This window comes from Cucurbita moschata, unplaced genomic scaffold (genome assembly GCF_002738365.1).
Source record: "Cucurbita moschata cultivar Rifu unplaced genomic scaffold, Cmos_1.0 Cmo_Scf00001, whole genome shotgun sequence".
NCBI classification, from domain to species: Eukaryota; Viridiplantae; Streptophyta; class Magnoliopsida; order Cucurbitales; family Cucurbitaceae; genus Cucurbita; species Cucurbita moschata.
Window position 1 is genome coordinate 7,431,895 of NW_019268517.1, and position 21,944 is coordinate 7,453,838.

A 21,944-nucleotide genomic window follows, 5' to 3' on the forward strand; every position below is an offset into this window, starting at 1 on the left:
AGTTTTTTTTTTTTTTTTTTTTTTTTGTCATTTCTCCATGATTTGAACGTGAAAGCCGTCGAAAAATTGTAAACCGGGCGTTTGGACGATATTGCCTCCCTTGATTGCTTTGAACCTAACACTTCCAAATGTACGAACATTAGTTTCTCTCTTGATTTATTAGTTTTCAAAACTTGTCTTGAATTTTGAAAATGGTACGTGTTGACTCTGGCAATTCGGAAGACAGTGTCGACGAAAAATTGGCCGAAGGTTTCTTCGAAGGAAAATTTAGCGGAAGTAAGAGGAGAGAGAGTGAGAGATTCGCTGAGATTGCTGAAGACTCGATATCTTATTTTACTTCCGTTGAACGGTTTAAATAACAAATCTAATTACGAAAATAGAAAAACCAATTGTACAAAGGGAAGTTGACGAAGACTTCGCCCAAATTGACAAAACAATGGCCCCTAGAATCAGGCTCCTCCATGGTGAACTCAATGTTTTTACAAACCTGACTAAATAAATCAGGGCTTTGCTTTTATTTAACAGTACGTAATAAAACAAAAAACTTCTAGATAAAAGCAAAAAAAAATCTATGAACCGAAAAGTAAATGATTATCGAACAGGGAATGAGATTTAGATACCGAGAAAGTTAGTCATGCTCTGTCTAAACATCTCATTCTTGCAACGTACCTGTACTTTGTAACCAGGCAGTGGAGAAACACAGCCATTTGAAGTTTGGTAAAATCTGTACCAACACATAACCTCATTCCCCCCACCAAAAGCCATGAAATGTTTAGAGGCTCCATTCAATTCAGATTTCTGCAAACCATATCAGTATAACCGTCCAAGCCACCACTATCAAATATTATTTACTTTGATTCTTTATGCATTATTATCAGCCTCACGGTTCTAAAACGCATCTGTTAGAAAGAGGTTTCCACATCTTTATAAGAAATGCTTCGTTCTACTCTCCAATCGATGTGGGATCTCACAAACCACCCTCCTGGAGGCGTCCAACGTCCTCGTTGGCACATTGCACGGTGTCTGTCACCAATACCATTTGTAACAGCCCAAGTCCACCACTAGCAAATATTGTCCGCTTTGGCTCGTTACATATCGTCGTCAGCCTCACAATCTTAAAACGCGTCTGTTGGGAAGAGGTTTCCACATTCTTATAAAAAATGCTTCATTCCTGTCTCCAACCAATGTAGGATCTCAGGAGTAACAAGCTTTCACAACCTAAGGTATAACAAGCTCTCACATAAATAAGATATATTTCATCACATACCTCCCACCGCCATGGAAAGGAGGGGTCGCACCCCCAATGAGGGGGACTATCTTAGGCATAGGAGGTACTCTACACATTCCTAAGTAAGTTCCTAAGTAAGATATCATATAGTAAGTAGGTGGTTTATTTAGTATAATTTTTTATACTCATCCTAGTTTTCCTTTTTCTTTTTTTTTTTGTTCAAGTGTTCGCAGGCGACCAGTCGAGGTTGAGGAGCATTCTAGAGCTATGCGGTCATAGAGGGAAACATATTGAGTAGTTCTTGTCAAATAACCTAAGAGAGAATAGTCATTAAACGATCGAGTTCCATTCGAGCCCCAAGAATATCATGTTTCAAAAAAACTAAGCGACTTTGAGCATGAAATTCTTTCTTCACAATTATTTAAATTACATGATTTTAGTGTTATTATTGACTTAGATTGAGCCTAATATTACCTTGGTCCAACATTAATTTTAGAATTCAGTACGGTTGAGCTTAACTTAGATAAGTCAGATAAGATAATGCGTCAAAGCTACTTCAAGATTATTGTCACTACCGTGTGTTGAAATGGTCAAGTACCTTCTAAACAGGGTCATCGCCCCATAAACCCATCTTGAGCTCGACAAGGGACTACATAAAGTAGACTCATTAGTTGGACCGCACAGGAGTCACTTCTTCTAGATTTAGTGCGACTTTATGGTCTAATAAAAGAGTCACCAACTAATCTTCCATAGATGATGTTCAAGATTGATGTTGTCCTTCATGAGATTGATTTATGACGAGGTTACACCTTTCAAATTCAAGATATCAATAAACTCCTGTCATTATCCTATCGAATTGAATCTATGATTGTTGTATTATTTAATTTCATACACAAATTACTCATAATGGATTGGGTATTTGATAGAAATAATTTTTTTTATACCAGTATAACTAATAATTTGATAGAAAGGATTAACTAATAATTTAGTTTTTTTTCTTTCAATTACAAATGGAAGAATATAGGATGGGACAATGTAAGGTTATGAATAATTGTGAAGCACATGCATTTGGAATCCTCCAATTCATCAACTTGAAAACTTGACAACTTGACAACTTGGCACTCAAACAGCCATCACTCCGCCCACTGCTTGATTATAAGAAAACAAAATAAACACTATTCTTAGAAGCCGACAAAGTGAGGCGGTCAAAAAAAGGAGAAGAAAAAGGGATTACGCACTCTAAGAGATCTTCAAATTCAGTATAAGAAGAAGAAGAACCAAGAAATCTGATTCAAACTTGTCATATCTTTGTAATGGCGGAATCAATTCTATGCAATGTTGCGGCATCCCTTATAGCCAAATTGGGCTCTCCTGCACTCACTCAGTTTCAATTGCTTTGGGGCCTCGATGATGAGCTTACCAAACTCAAACATACCATTTCAGCCATGGAAGCTGCGCTCCTTGATGCAGAGGAGCAACAGTTCAAGAGCCATGAAGTGAAGAATTGGATTTCAAGGGTCAAAGATGCTTTCTACGATGTCGATGATTTGATTGACGAGTTCGCTTATGAAACCTTGAGGCGACAAGTTATAGCCAAAAGTCAAAGAGGGGCGAAAGAGGTACGTCAAGTTTTCTCTATGCCTCATCAGATGGCATTTCGTTTTAAAGTTAGTCACAAAATTAAAGACATTAGAGAAAAACTGAATGCTATTGATGTTGATAAACATCAATTCCATTTCTCGGAACGTGTTATAGATAATCGAAATGCTGAGTTGAGGAAGAGTCGAGAGACTTCTCTTTTATATATGATGATGAAGTGGTTGGTAGGAATGATGACAAGAAAGCAATTATGGATCTTCTGATAGATACAACTACTAAAGTCAATGAAAACATTGCAACGATTGTCATAGTTGGAATGGGAGGATTGGGAAAAATCGCACTTGCACAAACTATCTACAACAATAAAAACGAAATGGAACATTTTAGGTTGAAATTATGGGTGTGTATTTCAGAACAGTTTGATGTAAAAGTTATTGTTGAAAAGATTATAGAGTCTTTGATCACAACACGTCATCAACGAGTTGTAGAGACTTTTGATTCAATTTCATCCTATGCTTTAGGACAATTGGATGACAAAAGTGCTTGGCTATTGTTTAAAAAAAATGGCTTTTAGAGGTGATAAATCAGAAAAAGAACTCGAAAATTCAAATCTAGTCGAAATTGGAAAGGAGATTGTGGCAAAGTTAAAAGGCCTTCCTCTTGCCATAAGAATCATAGGAAGTCTTTTGTATGCTAAATTTGGAAACACTTATCTTGCAAAGCTGTTTACTGTTAAAAGAATTACCAAAAGATATTAAAAAATGTGTCAAGCTTAAAGCATCTTGAATTATGTGGCTGCAAATCTTTGACTCATTTACCCAAAGGACTAGGTGAGCTTACTTGTCTTCAAACAATGAATCTTTTTGTATTAAACAAAGGTGTTGGTTGTGATTTAAGCGAGTTGAATAGACTGAACAAGTTGAGGGGATCGTTAACTATTAAAGTTTTAGAATTTTGTACAACGGATGATCTTGAAAAGAATTCTTCTAACTTGCAACAAAAGTTGGGTGTTTAAGTTGAAGTTAGTTTGGAATTATTCCAAAGATGAGCCTATGAGTATTGGCTTAAAGGACGACTGCAAAGGGGTTTTACAATGCTTACAACCACATTCAAATGTTCGAAAGATACATATATGCGGATATGGAGAAGTCAAACTATGTGATTGGCTATTCTCGAATGCCCTTATTCACTTAGTCAGCATAAAGCTTTCAGATTGTTTCAAATTGGAAGTTCTCCCCCAATTTGATCATTTTCCTTTTCTCAAAGTATTTAGGGTCTTCAATCATTACCCTGCATCAAGTACATTACATTGACAATAATGATTATCCTTCTTCATCAATGCTTCTTCCATCCCTTAAGAAATTAAGCATAGTATATATGCATAATTTAAAAGGATGTGCCTCATTTCTTACAACAAGCCTTTGTGAACTAAGGATCATTGATTGCCCTCAGTTGGCTTCAATCCCGTGGCATGCCCCTTTGCAATCATTGCAACTAAGTGCAGTTAGTTTACAACTGCTTAATAAAGTAATTGAAAAGATTGCCGAGTCTTCTTCTACCCGGTCTAAAATATCTTCTCTTTATATTAGTATGATGAGTTTCTATCAAGGGAGTTATTTTATCATTTCACAGATCTTGAGAAACTTTCATTCGTAGACTGCAAAAGCTTACAAATATCTTCTTCTCTTGCACAACATCCTACTAATGATGCACTATGGAAAGAGTTTCGAAGTCTCCGCTCTTTATATCTCAGTGAAATTCTTAAGTTGGAGTATTTGCCGTACGGGATTCAACATGTGACAACTCTTTAAAGCATCTGCATAGAAAGATGTCCAAATTTAATAACTCTACCAGAATGGATAGGCAACCTTACATCACTCTCAAACCTGTCAATTATCAAATGTCCAAAGCTCACTTCATTAACGGAAGGGATTCACAACCTCAACTCTTTGAAATCGTTGAAAATTTGGGGTTCCCCCAAATTAATAGATAGGTACAAGAAAGGAAGAGGAAAAGATTGGCCAAAAATTTCTCATGTTCTCTTTGTAGACATTTCGTATCTTTGACATTGAAACGAAGAAGAACTTGTTCATCCATCAACTACAGTTCTCATCCGGTATGCAAAATCATTTCCTCTCATTATTTTTATACTTGAAACTAATTATGTAATCATTTCAATTGATTTCTCTAACTCATCATCTTTCCACCATTATTACAATGCAAGACACCAAAAATTATCTTGGGGAGGATTATTATTATATTTCTCCAAGATGGTTCATCTATGAAAGTTCACTCTTTATTTGGCATAGTCTTCCTGCAAAAGAAGCAAATGAGAACATCTAACCTATCAAATCATTCAGGTACAAGTCTTTGTTTCCTTTCCAAGTAATTTTCTTTATGTACTCGTATTATTATATGTGCCCATTCATTTGTAATTTTAATTTTGTGGACTTGTTAATGAATTGGTAATGTCACATTGGTTTCGGTAAGAACCCATTATCAGATATTATCCTCTTTAACTCGTTACGTATCGTCATTAGCTTTACGATTTTAAACGTGTCTACTAGGGAGAGGTTTTTACGCTTTTATAAGGTAGGTTTCGTTTCCTTTTCGAACCGATGTGGGATCTCACAATCCATCTCTTTTGGAGCCCAATATCCTCACTAGCCCACTATCTATTTACATGCCAATAATGAACTAGGAAGAGTTTGGCTAAGTACATGAGAACGGTGTCCCATGTCATTAATAGACTTCGGCAACATAGGCCCGATCGGGTTCATCTCATGAAAAGTGGTTGAACATGAAGCCATAAAGAAATGAAGGTTGTAGTTATGGGTAGATTTCATTTTCTTTGGCTTTCTATGACTGTACTATGAAGGCTAAACAAAAAAGAAGAAGAAAATGAAAGATAACACTAAACATTAATGTTGTTGAAGATTATTGATTGGTAATTTGTGTGTGGAACCACTATATGTTATGCAGCTTATTTGGTTTGGACATTTTTTCTTCACAATTATCCTTTGTTTGCTACTTCTGTTTATCTTCTTGTTCAAGGCTTTTTTTGTCATTTCTCCACGATTTGAACGTGTAAGCCGTCGGGAAACTGTAAACCGGGCGTTCGGACGATATTGCCTCCCTTGATTGCTTTGAACCTGACCGTCCCAATAGTACAAACATTAGTTCTCTATCGGTTTATTAGTTTTCAAAACTTGTCTTGAATTTTGAAAATGTTTGGGTACGTAACAAAACAAAAAAACTTATAGATACAACCAAAAAAAAGAATCTAAATGATTGTCGAACACGAGATTTAGATACAGAGAAGTTAGCCTTTCTCTGTCTAAACATCTCATTCTCTTGCAACTTACGTGTACTTTGTAACCAGGCAGTGGAGAAACACAGCCATTTGAAGTTTGGAAAAATCTGTACCAACACAGAACCTCATTCCCCCACCAAAAGCCATGAAATGTTTAGATGCTCCATTCAATTTGGATTTCTGCAAACCATATCAAATTGTATTTATCATATAATAGCTCAAGCCTACCGCTATGATATTATTCACTTTGGTCCGTTATGTATTGTTGTCAGCTTCACGGTTCTAAAACGTTTCTGCTAGGAAGAGGTTTCCACATCCTTATAAGAAATGATTCGTTCTACTCTCCAACCGATGTGGAATCTCTCAAACCACCTCCTTGGACGTCCAACGTCCTCATTGGCACACTGCACGGTGTTTAGCTCTAATACCATTTGTAACCACCGAAGCCCACCGCTAGTAGATCTTATCCGCTTTGGCTTGTTACATATCACCATTAACCTCACAGTTTTAAAACGCGTATGCTAAGTAGAGGTTTCCACATCCTTAAAACGAATGTTTTGTTCCCTTCTCCAATCGACATGGGATCTGAGGAGTAAGGTCTAAGACAACCCAAAAAATGAAATAAGATATATTTCCCCACATACCTTCCACCGCCATGGATTAAAAGCGAGAGGATCAACATATATTTCAGGATTCAAGTGCACGGCAGGAGGGCAGACCATAACAGACCACCCAGCTGGAATGGTATATCCTGCTCCAACAAATGTGTAGCCGCCATTTGTGATGATGTTTTGAAGAAGAAGAATCTTTGAGCTCAATATACATACATACATACATACATACATACATACATACCCTTAAACGGGATGTCTCTCAGAGCTTTTCGAAAGATTCCCGGAGCTATATTTGCCAGTCTCACAGTTTCATTGATGAACTGACAATTGAAGGAGTTTAGTTATGAGAAACATAGAGACCTTAAAGAGATGAAATAATTAAAGTAACCTGAAATGTGAATGTCATGGATTTGTATTCTCCCCATGTAAGCCCACAATCTGGATTCTCCCTTGCCTTCAATATCCCCTCATGTTCACACTGATAAAGATGCAAATGATGGATTTAACATGAGGATATTGTTGTTAAAAGTTGAAACAACATTAAACAGACCGTCAGCTCCTCCAGCACATGAGGATTGTTGAGGAGGAATTTAATGGCTAATGTAATAGCAAGTGAAGTTGTTTCGAAGCTCGCAAAAAGCAGCACAAAGATGAGGTCCAGAGCAATTTCCTCTGTGAGAAGAGTTCCATCCTTTGCCAGTTCTTCAAGAACAAAATCAAAAAAATCTGTTTGCTCTTTCCTTGGATTTGCACGCCTTTCTTGCAACATGTTTTTCAGCATCCTCATCGCTCTTTTCCTGCCCTGTTGATTTAGGGTAAGAGACCCTCAATTCCTATAGGAGGTGTTCAAGCCCACTACTAGTCGGTATTGTCCGCTTTGGCTTATTATGTATCGTCATCAATCTCACGGTTTTAAAACACGTCTATTAAGGAGAGGTTTGTTCCCCTCTCCAACGGATGTAGGACCTCACAATCCACCCCTCTTGGGGCCCAGCGTCTTTGCTAGCACACCGCCCGATGTTCGGCTCTGATACCATTTGTAACAGCTCAAGCCCACCGCTAGCAGATATGGTCCACTTTGGCTCGTTACGTATCACCGTCAACTTCACAGTTTTAAAACGCATCTACTAGGAAGAGGTTAGTTTCCTCTCCAACCGATGTGGGACCTCACAATCCACCCCTTGGAGTCCAGCGTCCTCGCTAGCACACCGTCCGATGTTTGGCTCTGATACTATTTGTAACATCTCAAGTTCACCGCTAATAGATATTGTCTGCTTTGACTCGTTATGTATCGGCGTCAGCCTCACGGTTTTAAAATGCGTCTATTAGGGAGAGGTTAGTTCCCTCTCCAACTGATGTGGGACCTCACAATCCACCCCATTGGGGCCCAACTCTTCGTTGGCACACCGCCCGATGTCTGGCTCTGATACCATTTATAACATCTCAAGTTCACCGCTAATAGATATTGTTTGCTTTGACCCATTACGTATCGGCGTCAGCTTCACGGTTTTAAAACGCATCTACTAAGAAGTGTGGTTTATTCTCCTCTCCCATCGAGGTAGGACTCACAGTGTGCATAGCATAATTAGCTAACCTGTAAGCATTTGTTATAAGCTGTTCCAAAAACATTTAGAGGGAAGGAAATCAACCCCTGAATGAAGGCAACAAAGTTGTCTCTCAAATTCTCTTCAGAATTTTCTGAATCATAACTAATCAGCTTCTTTGCAGTCAGATTAAAAATCATCTGCAAGAACAACAAAAATCAGTATCAAACCAAACATGGAGAACAAACAGATTTGGTTCTAAACTTTTCATTGTAATTACACTTGCAGTCTCATCCTTCAATTCAACCGATTCAAGAGATGACCATTGTGTCAATCTTGTGGTAGCTACAGCCTCCACTTCAGATATCATCTTCCTCAGATTTTCAGGGCCAACAAGATGAAGAACCATGTTCTTCACAAACTTATGCATGAAACCGTGCAAAGAACCAACATTTTTCCTTCCAAGTATCTCGGTGAAGGTAGATGGATACCAGCTCTGGAACAAGTGACCCTCTTGTTGAAAGATGAAGTGATTGAAGTCGGGGTCGGTTGAGACAATCAGCGGTCTTCCCACCAAACTTGTTCTGAAGATTGGTCCGTACCTATCCACTCTGTTTCTGATGAAAGGAGGGACATCAGAGGAGGTATTGGGAGCGAAGAACTGGAAGGTTTCACCAAGCAGAGGGAACCCCATTGAACCTGGTGGGAGTTTCCCATTACATTTGGGGTTTCTCCAACGGTAAAGCCAGTGTGTAAAGCTCAAAACAACAATAGTTCCTATCAAAAGAACCCACATTTTGGTTGCTGCAAACTGAAATGGAAGTTTGTGGGTAAGTGGTGCTTGGATGTGCTCTTATCATCTCTTATAGCCTCATTGGACGTTCAACTAGTTAAGATTTTAATGTAAACCTTGTTGATTCAATATGGACAAAAATTACATTTTACCAGTGTAATTAGTCATAAATTATAGTTTACTATATACATCATTTTTTACTCTTTATTATAGGTAAAGATGTGGATATTTGTCTTCTATTACGGTCTATTTTATTATAGGCAAATATGTACGAGAAACCGTCAGGTATGAACAAGGTGGGATGCGGAGGCTGTTTAATCTACAAATGTCTGAAGGTGGATCTGTTGTTAGTCATATAAATGAATTCAATATGATTACAAGTCAATTAAGTTCGGTGGATATTAATTATAAAGATGAAATTAAGGCAGTGATTTTGATGTCATCTTTCTCCGAGTCGTGGGATACTATTGTTGCCGCGATCAGCAGTTCACGAGGATCTGATAAACTGAAGTTCGATGAAATTCGAGATGTAATTCTTAGCGAAAGTATTCGCAAACGGGAAATCGAAGATTCATCCGGCAATGCACTCAGTGTTGATCGAAGGGAAAGAAGTAAATCAAAAGGCCCATACAATGGGCGATCAAAATCAAGGAATGGAGGAAAATCTCCAAATAAACCAAACGTAAAGTGTTGGGGTTGTGTTGAAAAAGGTCACTTTCGGGAAGATTGTACAAAGAGAAAACAGAATAAAAAATCAGAAGATGACGATTATTCGATAAATTCAGCAGAAGACATTAGGAATGCTTCAATCTTCAGCGTGGACAATCCGATTGAATCATGGATTTTGGATTCAGGTGCATATTTTAATTCGTTTCCAAGTAAAGAGTTGTTTAAAATTTCAAGTCTGGAAGTTTCGAGAAGGTGTATCTTGCTGATAACAAAAATTTGGAGATTGAAGGAAAAGAGGATGTCTACGTAAAAACTCCGGCAGGAAATCAATGGACATTAAAGAATGTCATATATATTCCTGGCCTCGAGAAGAACCTGATCTCTATTAGTTAGTTGGATAGCCCAGGTTATGCAACAAAATTTGAGAAGAGTTCGTAGAAGATTGTAAAGGATGCTATGGTGGTAGCACGTGGCACAAAATTTGAAACCTTATACACCACTGCAGGGTGTATGAACATAGTTGTCGTTGCTGAGAGTGCTTCAAATTTATGTCTATGGCATAATAGACTTAGACATATGAGTGTTAAAGGAATGAAGATGCTGGCTGTGGAAGGAGTTTTGAAAGGTCTGAAATCTGTTGAAATGAGTCCTTGTGAGAACTGCGGTATAAGCAAACAGAAATGAGTTAGCTTCACAAATACTGTTAGAGAATTGAAGAAAAGTGTCAGGACAACGAAGTAAGTGGGAGTTGAGGTTGAGTTGCTAAAAGATTCATCTAGTGATGTTGTAGCAGATATTCAAGAAACTCTTGAGACTGCTGTTGAGGAATCGGAGGTAAAGCAAGTGGGAGTTGAGGTTGAGTTGCTGAAAGATTCACCTAGTGATGTTGTGGCGGATACTCAAGAAACTCCTGAGACTGTTGCTGAGGAACAAGAGGCAGAGCAAGTGACACCTGAGCAGGTGTTGAAAAGATCATCCAGAGCCGTCAGAGTATCAGACAGGTATGTACCTTTTTTACACTATTATTTGGTGACTGATGAAGGAGAACGAAAGTTGTTGCTGAGGAACAAGAGGCAGAGCAAGTGACACCTGAGTAGGTGTTGAAAAGATCATCCAGAGCTGTCAGAGTACCAGACAGGTATGTACCTTTTTTACACTATTATTTGGTGACTGGTGAAGGAGAACGAAAGCCCCTTGATGAGGTCCTACAGTTGGACGATACAACCAAGTGGGAGCAAATCATGGATGATGGGATGTCTAGGCTTCAAAAATGCATTGCTCTTTCATCTGCTGAAGCTGAGTACGTGGCAATAGCTGAAGCTAGAAAGGACATGAAATGGATGACAGACTATCTAGAAGAATTAGGTAAGAAGCAGTGCGAGAAGATTCTTTAGGTAGATAGTTAGAGTGTCATACAGTTGGCAAGGAACCCGGTCTATCATTCAAAGACAAAACACAGAAGGTGATACCATTTCACTCGGAGGTTAGTGGAAGATGGTGATGTGTTTGGAGAAGATAGAGGGTGCAAGGAATCCAGCAAATATTTTGTGTTGGTGTTGGAATATTGAAGTTGTGCAAATCCTCAGTGGTATGGTGCATATTGAAGTTGTGCAAATCCTCAGTTGACTAGATCAATCTCCCAAGATCAGTCTCCAAGTGAGAGATTGTTGGGATATGGAGCTGAATGCCTATGTACAGTAAAGATCTAGTAGATATATATTTGGTAGATATTTCGTAAAGATCTGAGAGATACATATCGTAAATATTTGGTAAAGGTTTGATAGGGATATATATCTGATAGATTATATCTTGTAGGTCCTTAAATCTTTGAAAGTTAGTAAACTGAAAACATATATATACCCGATTATGTGCTTCCAAGATGTACTTTCTTCCTTCTCTTTATTCTCTCTTATTGTACCTACGATAAGTCATCAATAAAACCTTTAGTCAATATTTCTTCGTTAATTTTCTCTCTCCTGTTCTTGTGTTCATCTTGATCGAGTGTGTGCGTTATTGAGGCATCCTAACACTGACTCTCCATTTTTTAAGTTTCAAAGTAGTAGGTATATTGAATTGGTTACAAAAGTGATATATTGAATTGGTTACAAAAGTTATTCTCACTTCACAGAGGATAAACTCTTACCGATAGAAGTTCATAACTTACTTAGGTTTAAGATGGTGTCTTATATGATATCTTAAGAAATATTATTTAATAAGATAAATTACCATTATAGTTTCGAAACTTTAAAATTTATGTCCAATGACGTTCAAAATTTTTTAATAGGTCTTTTGAACATTATTTTCCAACCCAACATGAATAATTGTGGTATATAAAATTGAAATTTTCTAATAGATCCTTGGCCGGTAAAAATAAAATAAAAATAAAAAAATAAATCTTTTGTACAAAAAAAAAATTGTAATTTTAGAGTTTCATTAATTAAAAATCTTAATTCTTATAATCTAATTAAACTCGTTAATTTTGAAGAGTGTTAAAATGTATAAATTTATTAGACACAAATTTCAAAATATGACTTTAACCAATTAAATACGCTATTAATAAAATTAATAATCTTAAAAAAATGCATAGCTAGATAGATCGAGGCAAGTCTACCATCTAATGCTATATTGTTAATTTAATTTTTATCTGTTAATTAATTATTTGTACCAATTATGTTTCGTTTGCAAGGATATTACCAATTGCCTACTTGTTTAAATTTGGTTTTAACTTAGATGGAGATAGACACGTTGACTTGCATTAAGTTGAAAAATTATTTTAGATCCATTCGAAATTTCAAGATGGTTAGGTTGGTGATCCAAGCAATCTAAATAACGTTGACAATTTAACCTAACTTCTTTTTTAATTATTTAAAAAAAAACATATTCACCATAGATGTAATCTAAATAGAGTTGACAATTCAACCTAACTTCTTTTTTAATTATTTAAAAAGAAAATCATATTCACAATAGATATTATATTAATGACTGAGATCTCATAAAATTCAAATATCAAACATTTACTATTAACAACTCATCACTAACTTCAGTTACAAACATTCAATACTATGCAGCCCAATCAAACGTCTCCTTCGAACCAGGTAGCTGACATCTTCACAAAAGGTGTTTCTCGATCTCTCTTTGAATTTTTCAGATCCAAACTTCACGTTTGTTCAAATCCAACTCTCAACTTGCAAGGGTGTTAAGGATATTTAGCGCTGAATTATAGTTTATCATATATCATATTTGACGTTTTATTATATTAAATATCATGTATCCATTTATTGCTCTTTTCATTTATTGCTCTTTTCCTATGCTTTGTAATTTATTTGATTCTCTAAATGATTATGAATAGAGAAATTTCACCACCATTTAGGTAGGGTGGTTTTAGCAAATATTATCAAGCACCCCTGATTCTCTAATGAACAAATTGGAATTGAAAAGTTTGATGGATCCGATTTTAGATTTTGGAAGATGCAGATTGAAGATTGTTGGTACCAAAAAGGTTTTCACGAACTCCTGTTGGGGGTGAAATCGGATACTATGACCACGGAGCAGTGGAAGCTCAAGGATAGTCAGGATTTAGGGTTGATCCGTTTGACACTGTCCAAAAACGTAGCGTTGAATATTATATCAAGGGGAAGACAATGTCAGATTTATTGAAGGTACTATCGAATATGTACAAGAAACCGTTGGCTTTGAACAAGGTGTAATGTGGAGGTTATTTAATCTACAAATCTCTGAAGGTGGATTTGTTGCTGGTCATATAAATGAATTCAATATGATTACACGTCAAATGGGTTCAGTGGATATTAATTTCGAAGATGAAATTAAGCATGGATTTTGATGTCATCTTTCCCCGAGCCGTGGGATACTATTGTTGCCGCGATCAGCAGTTCACGAGGATCTCATAAACTAAAGTTCGATGAAATTCAAGATGTAGTTCTTAGCGAAAGTATTCGCAAACGGGAAATTGGAGATTCATTAGACAATGCTCTTAGTGTTGATCGAAGGGGAAGAAGTAAATCAAAGGACCCAAACAATGGGCGATCAAAATCAAGGAACTGAGAAAAATCTCCAAACAAACCAAACGTAAAGTGTTAGAGTTGTGGAAAAAAAGTTCACTTTCGGACAGATTGTACAAAGAGAAAGCATAATAAAAAAATCAGAAGATGACGATGATTCGATAAATTCAGCAGAAGACATTGGGGATGTTTTAATCCTTAGCATGGACAATCTGATTAAAACATGGATTTTGGATTCAGGTGCATCTTTGCATTCATCTCCAAATAAAGAGTTGTTTCGAAATTTCAAGTTTAAAAGTTCCGAGAAGGTGTATATTGCTTATAACAAAGATTTGGAGATTGAAGGAAAAGAGGATGCCTTCATAAAAACTCGGGCACGAAATCAGTGGACATTAAAGGATGTCAGATATATTCTTGGTCTCAAAAAGAACCTGATCTTTATTGGTCAATTGGATAGCACAGGTTATGCAACAAAGTTTGAGAAGAGTTCGTGGAAGATTGTGAAGGGTGTTGGGTTTTATGTCCTAAAACTCATTCGTAAACAAAGATACATTCTATTTTCAATAAAGTTATTATTGATTTTTATTCAGTAAAAAATTGTTATTGAATAAAGTGAACTTTACGATCATTAATCTAAATCCAATAAACTAAGAACACTCTGGCTATAGTATGATTACTTGAACTATATGTAGAGACATAAGGGGGATCAAGTTCAAGTATATAGTCAAAATGATCTATAGTATAAGGATATGGCTGAGTACCTTATTCTGGGGACACTATGGATGTGACCCACTTTTGTATATGATATAAACAATGTGATCACTAAATTGTACATGTGGAGACATGTGAGTGGGGGCGTCCTATGCAATGAGTATTGCATAAGATCGGACCATGAAGAAAACCATTCTCACTTTATAATGTCGTTTACTGTTGAGACTGATTTTCTTTTCATTCGATAACCTAGGTAACTCGGTTTTAATCCTGAGCTAACCATGAACTCTTGTTTATTCGGAATTATCCTTAGATTTGCATGGGTGAGAGTGGCTCTAGTTCGCCGACTCAACAGGCCTCCCATTTCAGGGGTAAGACTGGGTGAATGGCTGGGAACGTGGGGTGCAAGACGGAATTCACTCCTACCCACTTTTAGGGATAGAAGAAAGGTAGTTCCCTTAAGCACTGACTCCAGGTCTTGAACAAGGGGCCCCACCCTCTCATTGGCCTGAGAGGGATTCGGTTTACTGGTTGGACCACAAACCAATTGTTCATTAGAGGATCAGTGAGACATAAGGAACAAGAAGTAACTTCAGGGGTAAAACGGTAAATTGACCCAGCTCTAGTTACGAACAACCTCTGAAGGATCGACTTACTAATCATGGTTATATCAGATGGACAGAAATATATCTATAGTGAGGGGAGTGCAACTACTAGGCTATAGTGGAGTGTCCTAGTAGTTAACGAATGTTGGTTAACCAGGTTAATGAGTTTAACCGGTTAATCTTGGATCGTTGGAGCCCATGATCTATAGGTCCATTAGGTCCCTCTGCTAGCTCATATCGGACTAAACCATAGAACAGTGTGACGAGTGAGTTCGAAGTGTTCGAATTCAAATTAGGGAATATGCGTTACATATATACGATATATTTAACCGCAATTTTTTTTTTATTTACTAATTAAACAAAAGAGAGAATCTGAGATATTTAAATAAGATTTAAATATCTTAATCAATTATGTGTCGGAATTGATTGGGATTGACATTTGAATTAATATTAAATATTAATTAAATAGTTTAATTAATCATTTAATGTTACTTTAATTTGAAATTCATTATTCAAATTAATTGTTGAATTAAAATGAAGAAAGTAAAAATGTTGACTTTCATGTAATGAAAAAATCCATGTTAGTGGAATTTTGAGGTGTCAAAATTTGGTTAACTCAAACATGCATGCTCCACATAATCCCAAACATTTGAGTGGAATTTTAAGTGTCAAAATTTGGTGATCTCAAATTTGCATGAACATGCAAACATGACTCTTTAAATAGAGTGATCATGATACATGGAAGGTCTTCTTCATCTTGGTGAAAAACCTTGAGAAAAACCTCTCACAAACACTCTCTTCACATATACAAAATCCCTCCCAAGTTTAGTCACTCACCGGATTCCACAATCCCGTTCTAAGGCCGGAGGATAGTGGAGAAGACACTAGTGGTGGTTCGAAACCGGTTCGTGAGGCAAAAAGAGTTTGAACTACAAAAAGTTAGTATTTAAACTCATTAAGTTTTAATACTTATGAACATGCTAGTTATTTACAATAATTGATGTTCTAAAAGTGCCTAAGATCCAAATTGCTTCCGCATGTGTTATATTAACACCATCAAAGGGTTCTATGGTGGTAGCACGTGGCACAAAATTAGGGACCTTATACACCATTGCAGGGTGTATGAACATAGTTGTTGTTGCTGAGAGTGCTTCAAATTCATGTCTATGGAATAATAGACTTGGACATATGAGTGTTAAAGGAATGGAGATGCTGGCTACGGAAGGAGTTTTGGAAGGTTTGAAATCTGTTGAAATGAGTCCTTGTGAGAACTGCAGTATGAGCAAACAGAAACGAGTTAGCTTCACAAAGACTGTTAGAGGATTGAAGAAAAGTATTGAGACAACGAAGCAAGTGGGAGTTGAGGTTGAGTTGCTGAAAGATTCATCTAGTGATGTTGTAGCAGAAACTCAAGAAACTCAAAAGATTGTTGTTGAGGAACCTGAGGTAAAGCAAATGGGAGTTGAGGTTGAGTTGTTGAAAGATTCACCTAGTGATGTTGTAGCGGATACTCAAGAAACTCTTGAGACTGTTGCTGAGGAACAAGAGGAAGAGCAAGTGACACTTTAGAATGTGTTGAAAAGATCATTCAAAGCCATCAGAGTATCAGATAGGTAGGTATGTACCTTCTTTACACTATCGTTTGGTGACTGATGAAGGGGAACGAAAGCCCCTTGATGAGGTCCTACAGTTGGACGATACAACCAATTGAGAGCAAGCCATGGATGATGGGATGTCTAGGCTTCAGAAATGCGTTGCTCTTTCATCTGTTGAGGCTGAGTATGTGGCAATAGCTGAAGGTAGAAAGAAAATGAAATGGATGACAGACTATCTAGAAGAATTAGGCAAGAAGCAATGCAAGAAGATTTTTCAAGTACATAGTTAGAGTGTCATGCAGTTGGCGAGGAACCCGGTCTATCATTCAAAGACAAAACACAGAAGGTGATACCATTTCATTCGAAGGCTAATGAAAGATGGTGATGTGTTTGGAGAAGACAGAGGATGCAAGGAATCTAGCAAACATTTTGTGTTGATGTTGGAACATTGAGGTTGTGCAAACCTCAAGTGGTATGGTGCAAATTGAGAATGAAATTTTTGGTTGACTGGATACGTCTTTTAAGTGGGAGATTGTTGGGATATGGAGCCTGATGCGGTGGTTAAATCTTTGAAAGCTATATTTAGTAAATTAAAACCCTATATATATCTAATGAGTTGCTACCAAAATGTATTTTCTTCGTTCTCTGTATTCTTTCTTGTTGTACACACACAAGTATCAATAAAATTTTAGCCAATATTTCTCTTGAATTTTCTCTCTCATGTTCTTTGTGTTCATCTTGATCGAGGGTGTGCGTTGGAGCGATTCTAACGCAACTTTCTACTTGTTAAGTTCTCAAAATAGTTAGTATATTGAATTGGTTACAAAAGTTATTCTCACTTCACCCAATTCAAAGGATAAACTCACCGATAGAAATTCATAACTTACTTAGGTTTAAGATCGTGTCTCATATGATCATCTTAAGAATTATAATTTAATAGGGTAAATTACAATTATAGCTTCTAAGCTTTAAAATTTATGTCTAATAGATTCATGGACGTTCAAAATTTCGTAATAGGTCTTTTGAACATTTTTATCCAACCTAACAGATCAATGAATATTTCTGGTATATAAAATTGAAACTTTCTGATAGATCTAAAAAATTTCTGGTATATAAAATTTAAACTTTCTGATAGATCTAAAAAAATTAAATAAATAAATTTCATAAACCTGTACAAAAAAAAAATGTAATTTTAGATTTTTATTAATTAAAAATCTTAATTCTTTATAATCTAATTAAACTCATTAATTTTAAAGAGGGTTGAAATGTATAAAAAATCGATTAGACACAAATTTCAAAATATGACTTTAATCTATTAAATACGCTATTAATAATAAAGAAAATTAATAATCTTAATAAATGCATAGATAGATTGAGGCACGTTGACCATCTAATGCTATATTGTTAATTTAATTTTTATCCGTTAATTAATGATTTGTTACCAATTATGTCTCGTTTATGGCGTTATTACCAATTGGCTACTTGTTTAAATTTGGTTATAACTTAGAATAGACGCGATCACTTGCATTAAATTGAAAAATTATTTTAGACCAATCCGAAATTTCGAGATGGTTGGATTGCCCAAGCAATCCAAAGAGTGTTAACAACCCAACTTTACTTTTTTTTTTAATTATTTAAAAAAAATCATATTGTTGTCGGGTTATTTTTTTTAACTATTTAAAAAAAATCATATTCACAATAGATGTTATATTAATAACTGAAATCTCATAAAATTTAAATATCAAACATTTACCATTATAACTTCGGTTATAAACGCTAAATATTATGTCGCCCAACCAGACGTCTCTTCCGAACCAGGTTGCTGACATCTTCCTAAAAAAGTGTTTCTCGACCTCTCTTTTAATTTTTTTAGATCCAAGTTTCACGTTCGTCAAATCTGATACAGGGTGTCAAAGGATATTTAGTCCCCAATTATAGTTTATCATATATCATATTTGACTTTTTATTATAGCTAAATATTATGTATCCATTTATTGCTCTTAACCTATCGATTGTAATTTATTTGATTCTCTAAATGATTATAAATAGAGAAATTTCATCTATTAGGTGTGGTGGTTTTAGCAAATATTATCAAGCACCACCACTAATTCTCTGATGAATAATTTGTTTATGATTCAACCATAAACGAAGTTTTTTTCGTGATCGTGAGAAAGTGGGTACCTTATTTATGTGTCGAAAACAGGACTTACAGAACTACTCATCTACATACCTTGCACGAGAAGGGATAAATTTTATCTCATGAAAATGTGTTCCAACTCCCTGTTTGTTAAGTTTTCAAAATAGGTATATTGAATTGATTACCAAAATTATTCTGATTGAAGCAATTCAAAGGATAAATTACAATTATAGTTTAGATTCATGGACGTTCAAAATATCTTAATATGCCTTTTGAACATTCTTTTCCAACCTAACATATCTATGAATATTTGTGGTATATAAAATTGAAACTTTCGAATAGATCCTTAGACGGTAAAAAAAAAATTAAATAAATAAATTTCATAATTCTTTTGTACAAAAAAAAAGGGTAATTTTAGAGTTTCATTAATTAAAAATCTTAATTTTTTATAGTCTAATTAAACTAATTAATAATAAAGAGCGTTAAAATGTATGAAAAATCTATTAAACACAAATTTAAAAATATAACTTTAATCTGTGTAGAATTGGATTTCGAGGGTCAAAGATACTTTCTACGATGTCGAGGACTTGGTTAACGAGTTTGCTTATGAAACCGTGCGGCGAAAACTTATAGCCAAAAGTAAAAGAGGGGTGAAAGAGGTACGTGAAGTTTTCTCTATGCCTCATCATATTGCATTCGGTTTAAAATGAGTCACAAAATTAAAGACATTAGAGAGAAACTAAGTGATATTGATACTGATAAAAATCAATTTCATTACATGGAGCGTGCTATAGATACTCGAAATGATGAGCTGAGGAAGAGTCAAGAGACTTCCTCTTTTATGTAAGAGACTTCTTCTTTTATGTATGATGAAGAAGTGGTTGGTAGGAACGATGACAAGAAAGCAATTATGGATCTTCTGTTAGATACAAATACGGAAATTCATGAGAACATTGCAACAATTGTCATAGTTGGAATGGGAGGATTGGGAAAGACCGCACTTGCACAATGTGTCTACAAAAATGAAAACACAACCGCACAATTGAAGTTGACATTATGGGTGTGTATTTCGGAACAATTTGATGTGAAGGTTATTGTTGAGAAGATTATAGAGTATGGGACAGGAAAGAAGCCTAAGATCCTTCAAATAGATTTGTTGCAAAGTGAAGTTCGAAAGCATATTGATGGGAAAAAGTATTTGTTCATCGTGGATGATGTGTGGAATGAAAATTAAAGAAATGGGTTAATCTTAAAAGATTGTTAATGGGTGGTGCAGAAGGTCATAGAATTTTGATCACAACAAGTCATCAGCTAGTTGCAGGGACTTTTAATACAATTTCATCCTATACTTTTAGGGCAAAGAGAGGAGGCACAATTCATGCTATCAATATTGGAGCTCAGTTATAACCATCTCCAATCTAGTTTGGAGTAATGTTTTGCATATTGTTCTTTATGGAGCCTGATGCGGTACAGATATATTTACAAGATATTTTATGTATGTAGACTTGGTAGAGATAGATATTTCATCTATGTATATATGGTACATATTTGGTAAATACGCTATAGGTTTAAATTTTTAAAAACTATATTTAGTAAATTGAAACGATGTATATACCCACTAGCCATTGCTCTCAAAAGGTACTTTCTTCCTTATTTATTTTGTGTTACTTTCTTCCTTATCTGTATTTTGTGTTGTTGTATGACTGAAGTCATCAATAAAACCTTTAGTCAATATTTTTCTTACTGTTTTTTGTTTGTTTGTTTTTTTTTTTTTTTTGTTCATCTTGATCGAGTGTGTGCGTTGTTGAGCTATCCTAACACTTCATTCCCCGAAGATTATATCTTTCAAAAAGATCAAATGATGACAATTGGTGGTACAAGGTTTCATTTAATCAATTGGCAAAATTGAGCTAAATGATATTAGTGAAAATTATTTGATGGAGTTATTATCAAGGTCATTCTTCCAAGATGTTGACCTTCAAGATGTCACAAAAAATAAAATCGGTGGCATAGTAGAGATTAAGATGCATAATTTAATGCATAATCTTGCTTGTTCAATAGTAAAAAACGATTACATTTCTATGGACGCAAATGATAGGGTGGTCATTGAAAGAACTCGTTATATCTCAATTTACCTTGACTCCAATTTTAAATTGGATTCCTTAAAATTATTGAGTGAAGCAAGGAATTTGAGGACATTAATTATCGATGCTCTCAGTAACGATTGCTAAAAAGTCTTTAAAGTAATCCCTTCCAAGTTTTTGCAATTAAGAACATTGAGGTTGAATTTGATCTCTCCTCAAGCATTGTCTAAATCTATTGGCAAGTTAAAGCATTTAAGATATTTGAATCTAAACTTAGGTTCCTTCCGAATGCTATGCCTGAGTTGTATAATTTGGAATCACTTATTCTTAATAAGTGTGTGCACTTAAAAAAGTTGTCGAGGGATGCAAAAAATTGGAGGAATATTAGGTATCTAAGCCTTGCTGAAAATTTTCGTATAGAATTCCTTCCAGATTTGATAGATAAATTGAAGAATTTGGAAACACTCATCTTGCAAAGTTGTGTGTTGTTAAAAGAATTACCGAAAGATATTAAAAAATGTGTCAACCTTAAGCATCTTGATTTAAGTGGTTGCGATTATTTGACTAATTTACCCAAAGGACTAGGTGAGCTTACTGGTCTTCAAACAATGAATCTTTTTGTATTAAACAAAGGTGCTGGTTGTGATTTAAGCGAGTTGAATAGATTGAATAAGTTGAGGCGATCGTTAACTATTAAAGGTTTGGAATTTTGTACAACGGATGATCTTGAAAAGAATTCTTTTAACTTACAACAAAAGTTGGGTGTTCGAAAGTTGAAGTTAGTTTGGAATTATTCCGAAGATGAGCCTATGAATATTGGCTTAAACGACGACTGCAAAAGGGTTTTAGAATGCTTACAACCACATTCAAATGTTCGAAAGATACATATATGCGATATGGAGAAGTCAGACTTGTGATTGACTATTCTCGAACGCCATTGTTCACTTGGTCAGCATAAACCTTTCAGATTGCTTCAAATTGGAAGTTCTCCCAAAATTTGATCAATTTCCTTTGCTCAAATATTTGGTTCTTC

General features: G+C 35.6%; 1 protein-coding gene, 1 long non-coding RNA gene and 1 pseudogene across 2 annotated transcripts; 2 read left to right on the top strand and 1 right to left on the bottom strand.

Moving 5' to 3' along the window:
* Positions 1-2,588: 2,588 nt before the first annotated feature.
* Positions 2,589-4,300, top strand: LOC111448633 (annotated as a pseudogene).
* A 562-nt stretch (positions 4,301-4,862) lies between these two features.
* Positions 4,863-5,665, top strand: LOC111448653. Its single transcript, XR_002711468.1, has 2 exons — positions 4,863-4,943; positions 5,052-5,665. It is a non-coding gene; the product is annotated as an uncharacterized LOC111448653 (long non-coding RNA).
* A 203-nt stretch (positions 5,666-5,868) lies between these two features.
* LOC111448609 (cytochrome P450 87A3-like) lies at positions 5,869-9,144 on the bottom strand. Its single transcript, XM_023088294.1, has 8 exons — positions 8,579-9,144; positions 8,349-8,498; positions 7,305-7,556; positions 7,143-7,232; positions 6,996-7,074; positions 6,785-6,891; positions 6,193-6,320; positions 5,869-5,979 (listed from the first exon to the last, which is right to left on the bottom strand). The coding sequence occupies exons 1-8, from the start codon at positions 9,092-9,094 to the stop codon at positions 5,892-5,894; spliced, it is 1,410 nt and encodes a 469-aa protein (XP_022944062.1). The 5' UTR covers positions 9,095-9,144; the 3' UTR covers positions 5,869-5,891.
* Positions 9,145-21,944: the final 12,800 nt, after the last annotated feature.

Excerpts from the sequence above, each read along its gene's own strand:
- LOC111448609 (XM_023088294.1), bottom strand. The coding sequence starts at position 9,094 with ATGTGGGTTCTTTTGATAGGAACTATTGTTGTTTTGAGCTTTACACAC. Across the intron at positions 8,499-8,578 it reads TGAAGGATGAGACTGCAAGT|ATGATTTTTAATCTGACTGC; the intron begins GTAATTACAATG and ends TTGTTCTTGCAG. Across the intron at positions 7,557-8,348 it reads CTTATAACAAATGCTTACAG|GGCAGGAAAAGAGCGATGAG; the intron begins GTTAGCTAATTA and ends CTAAATCAACAG.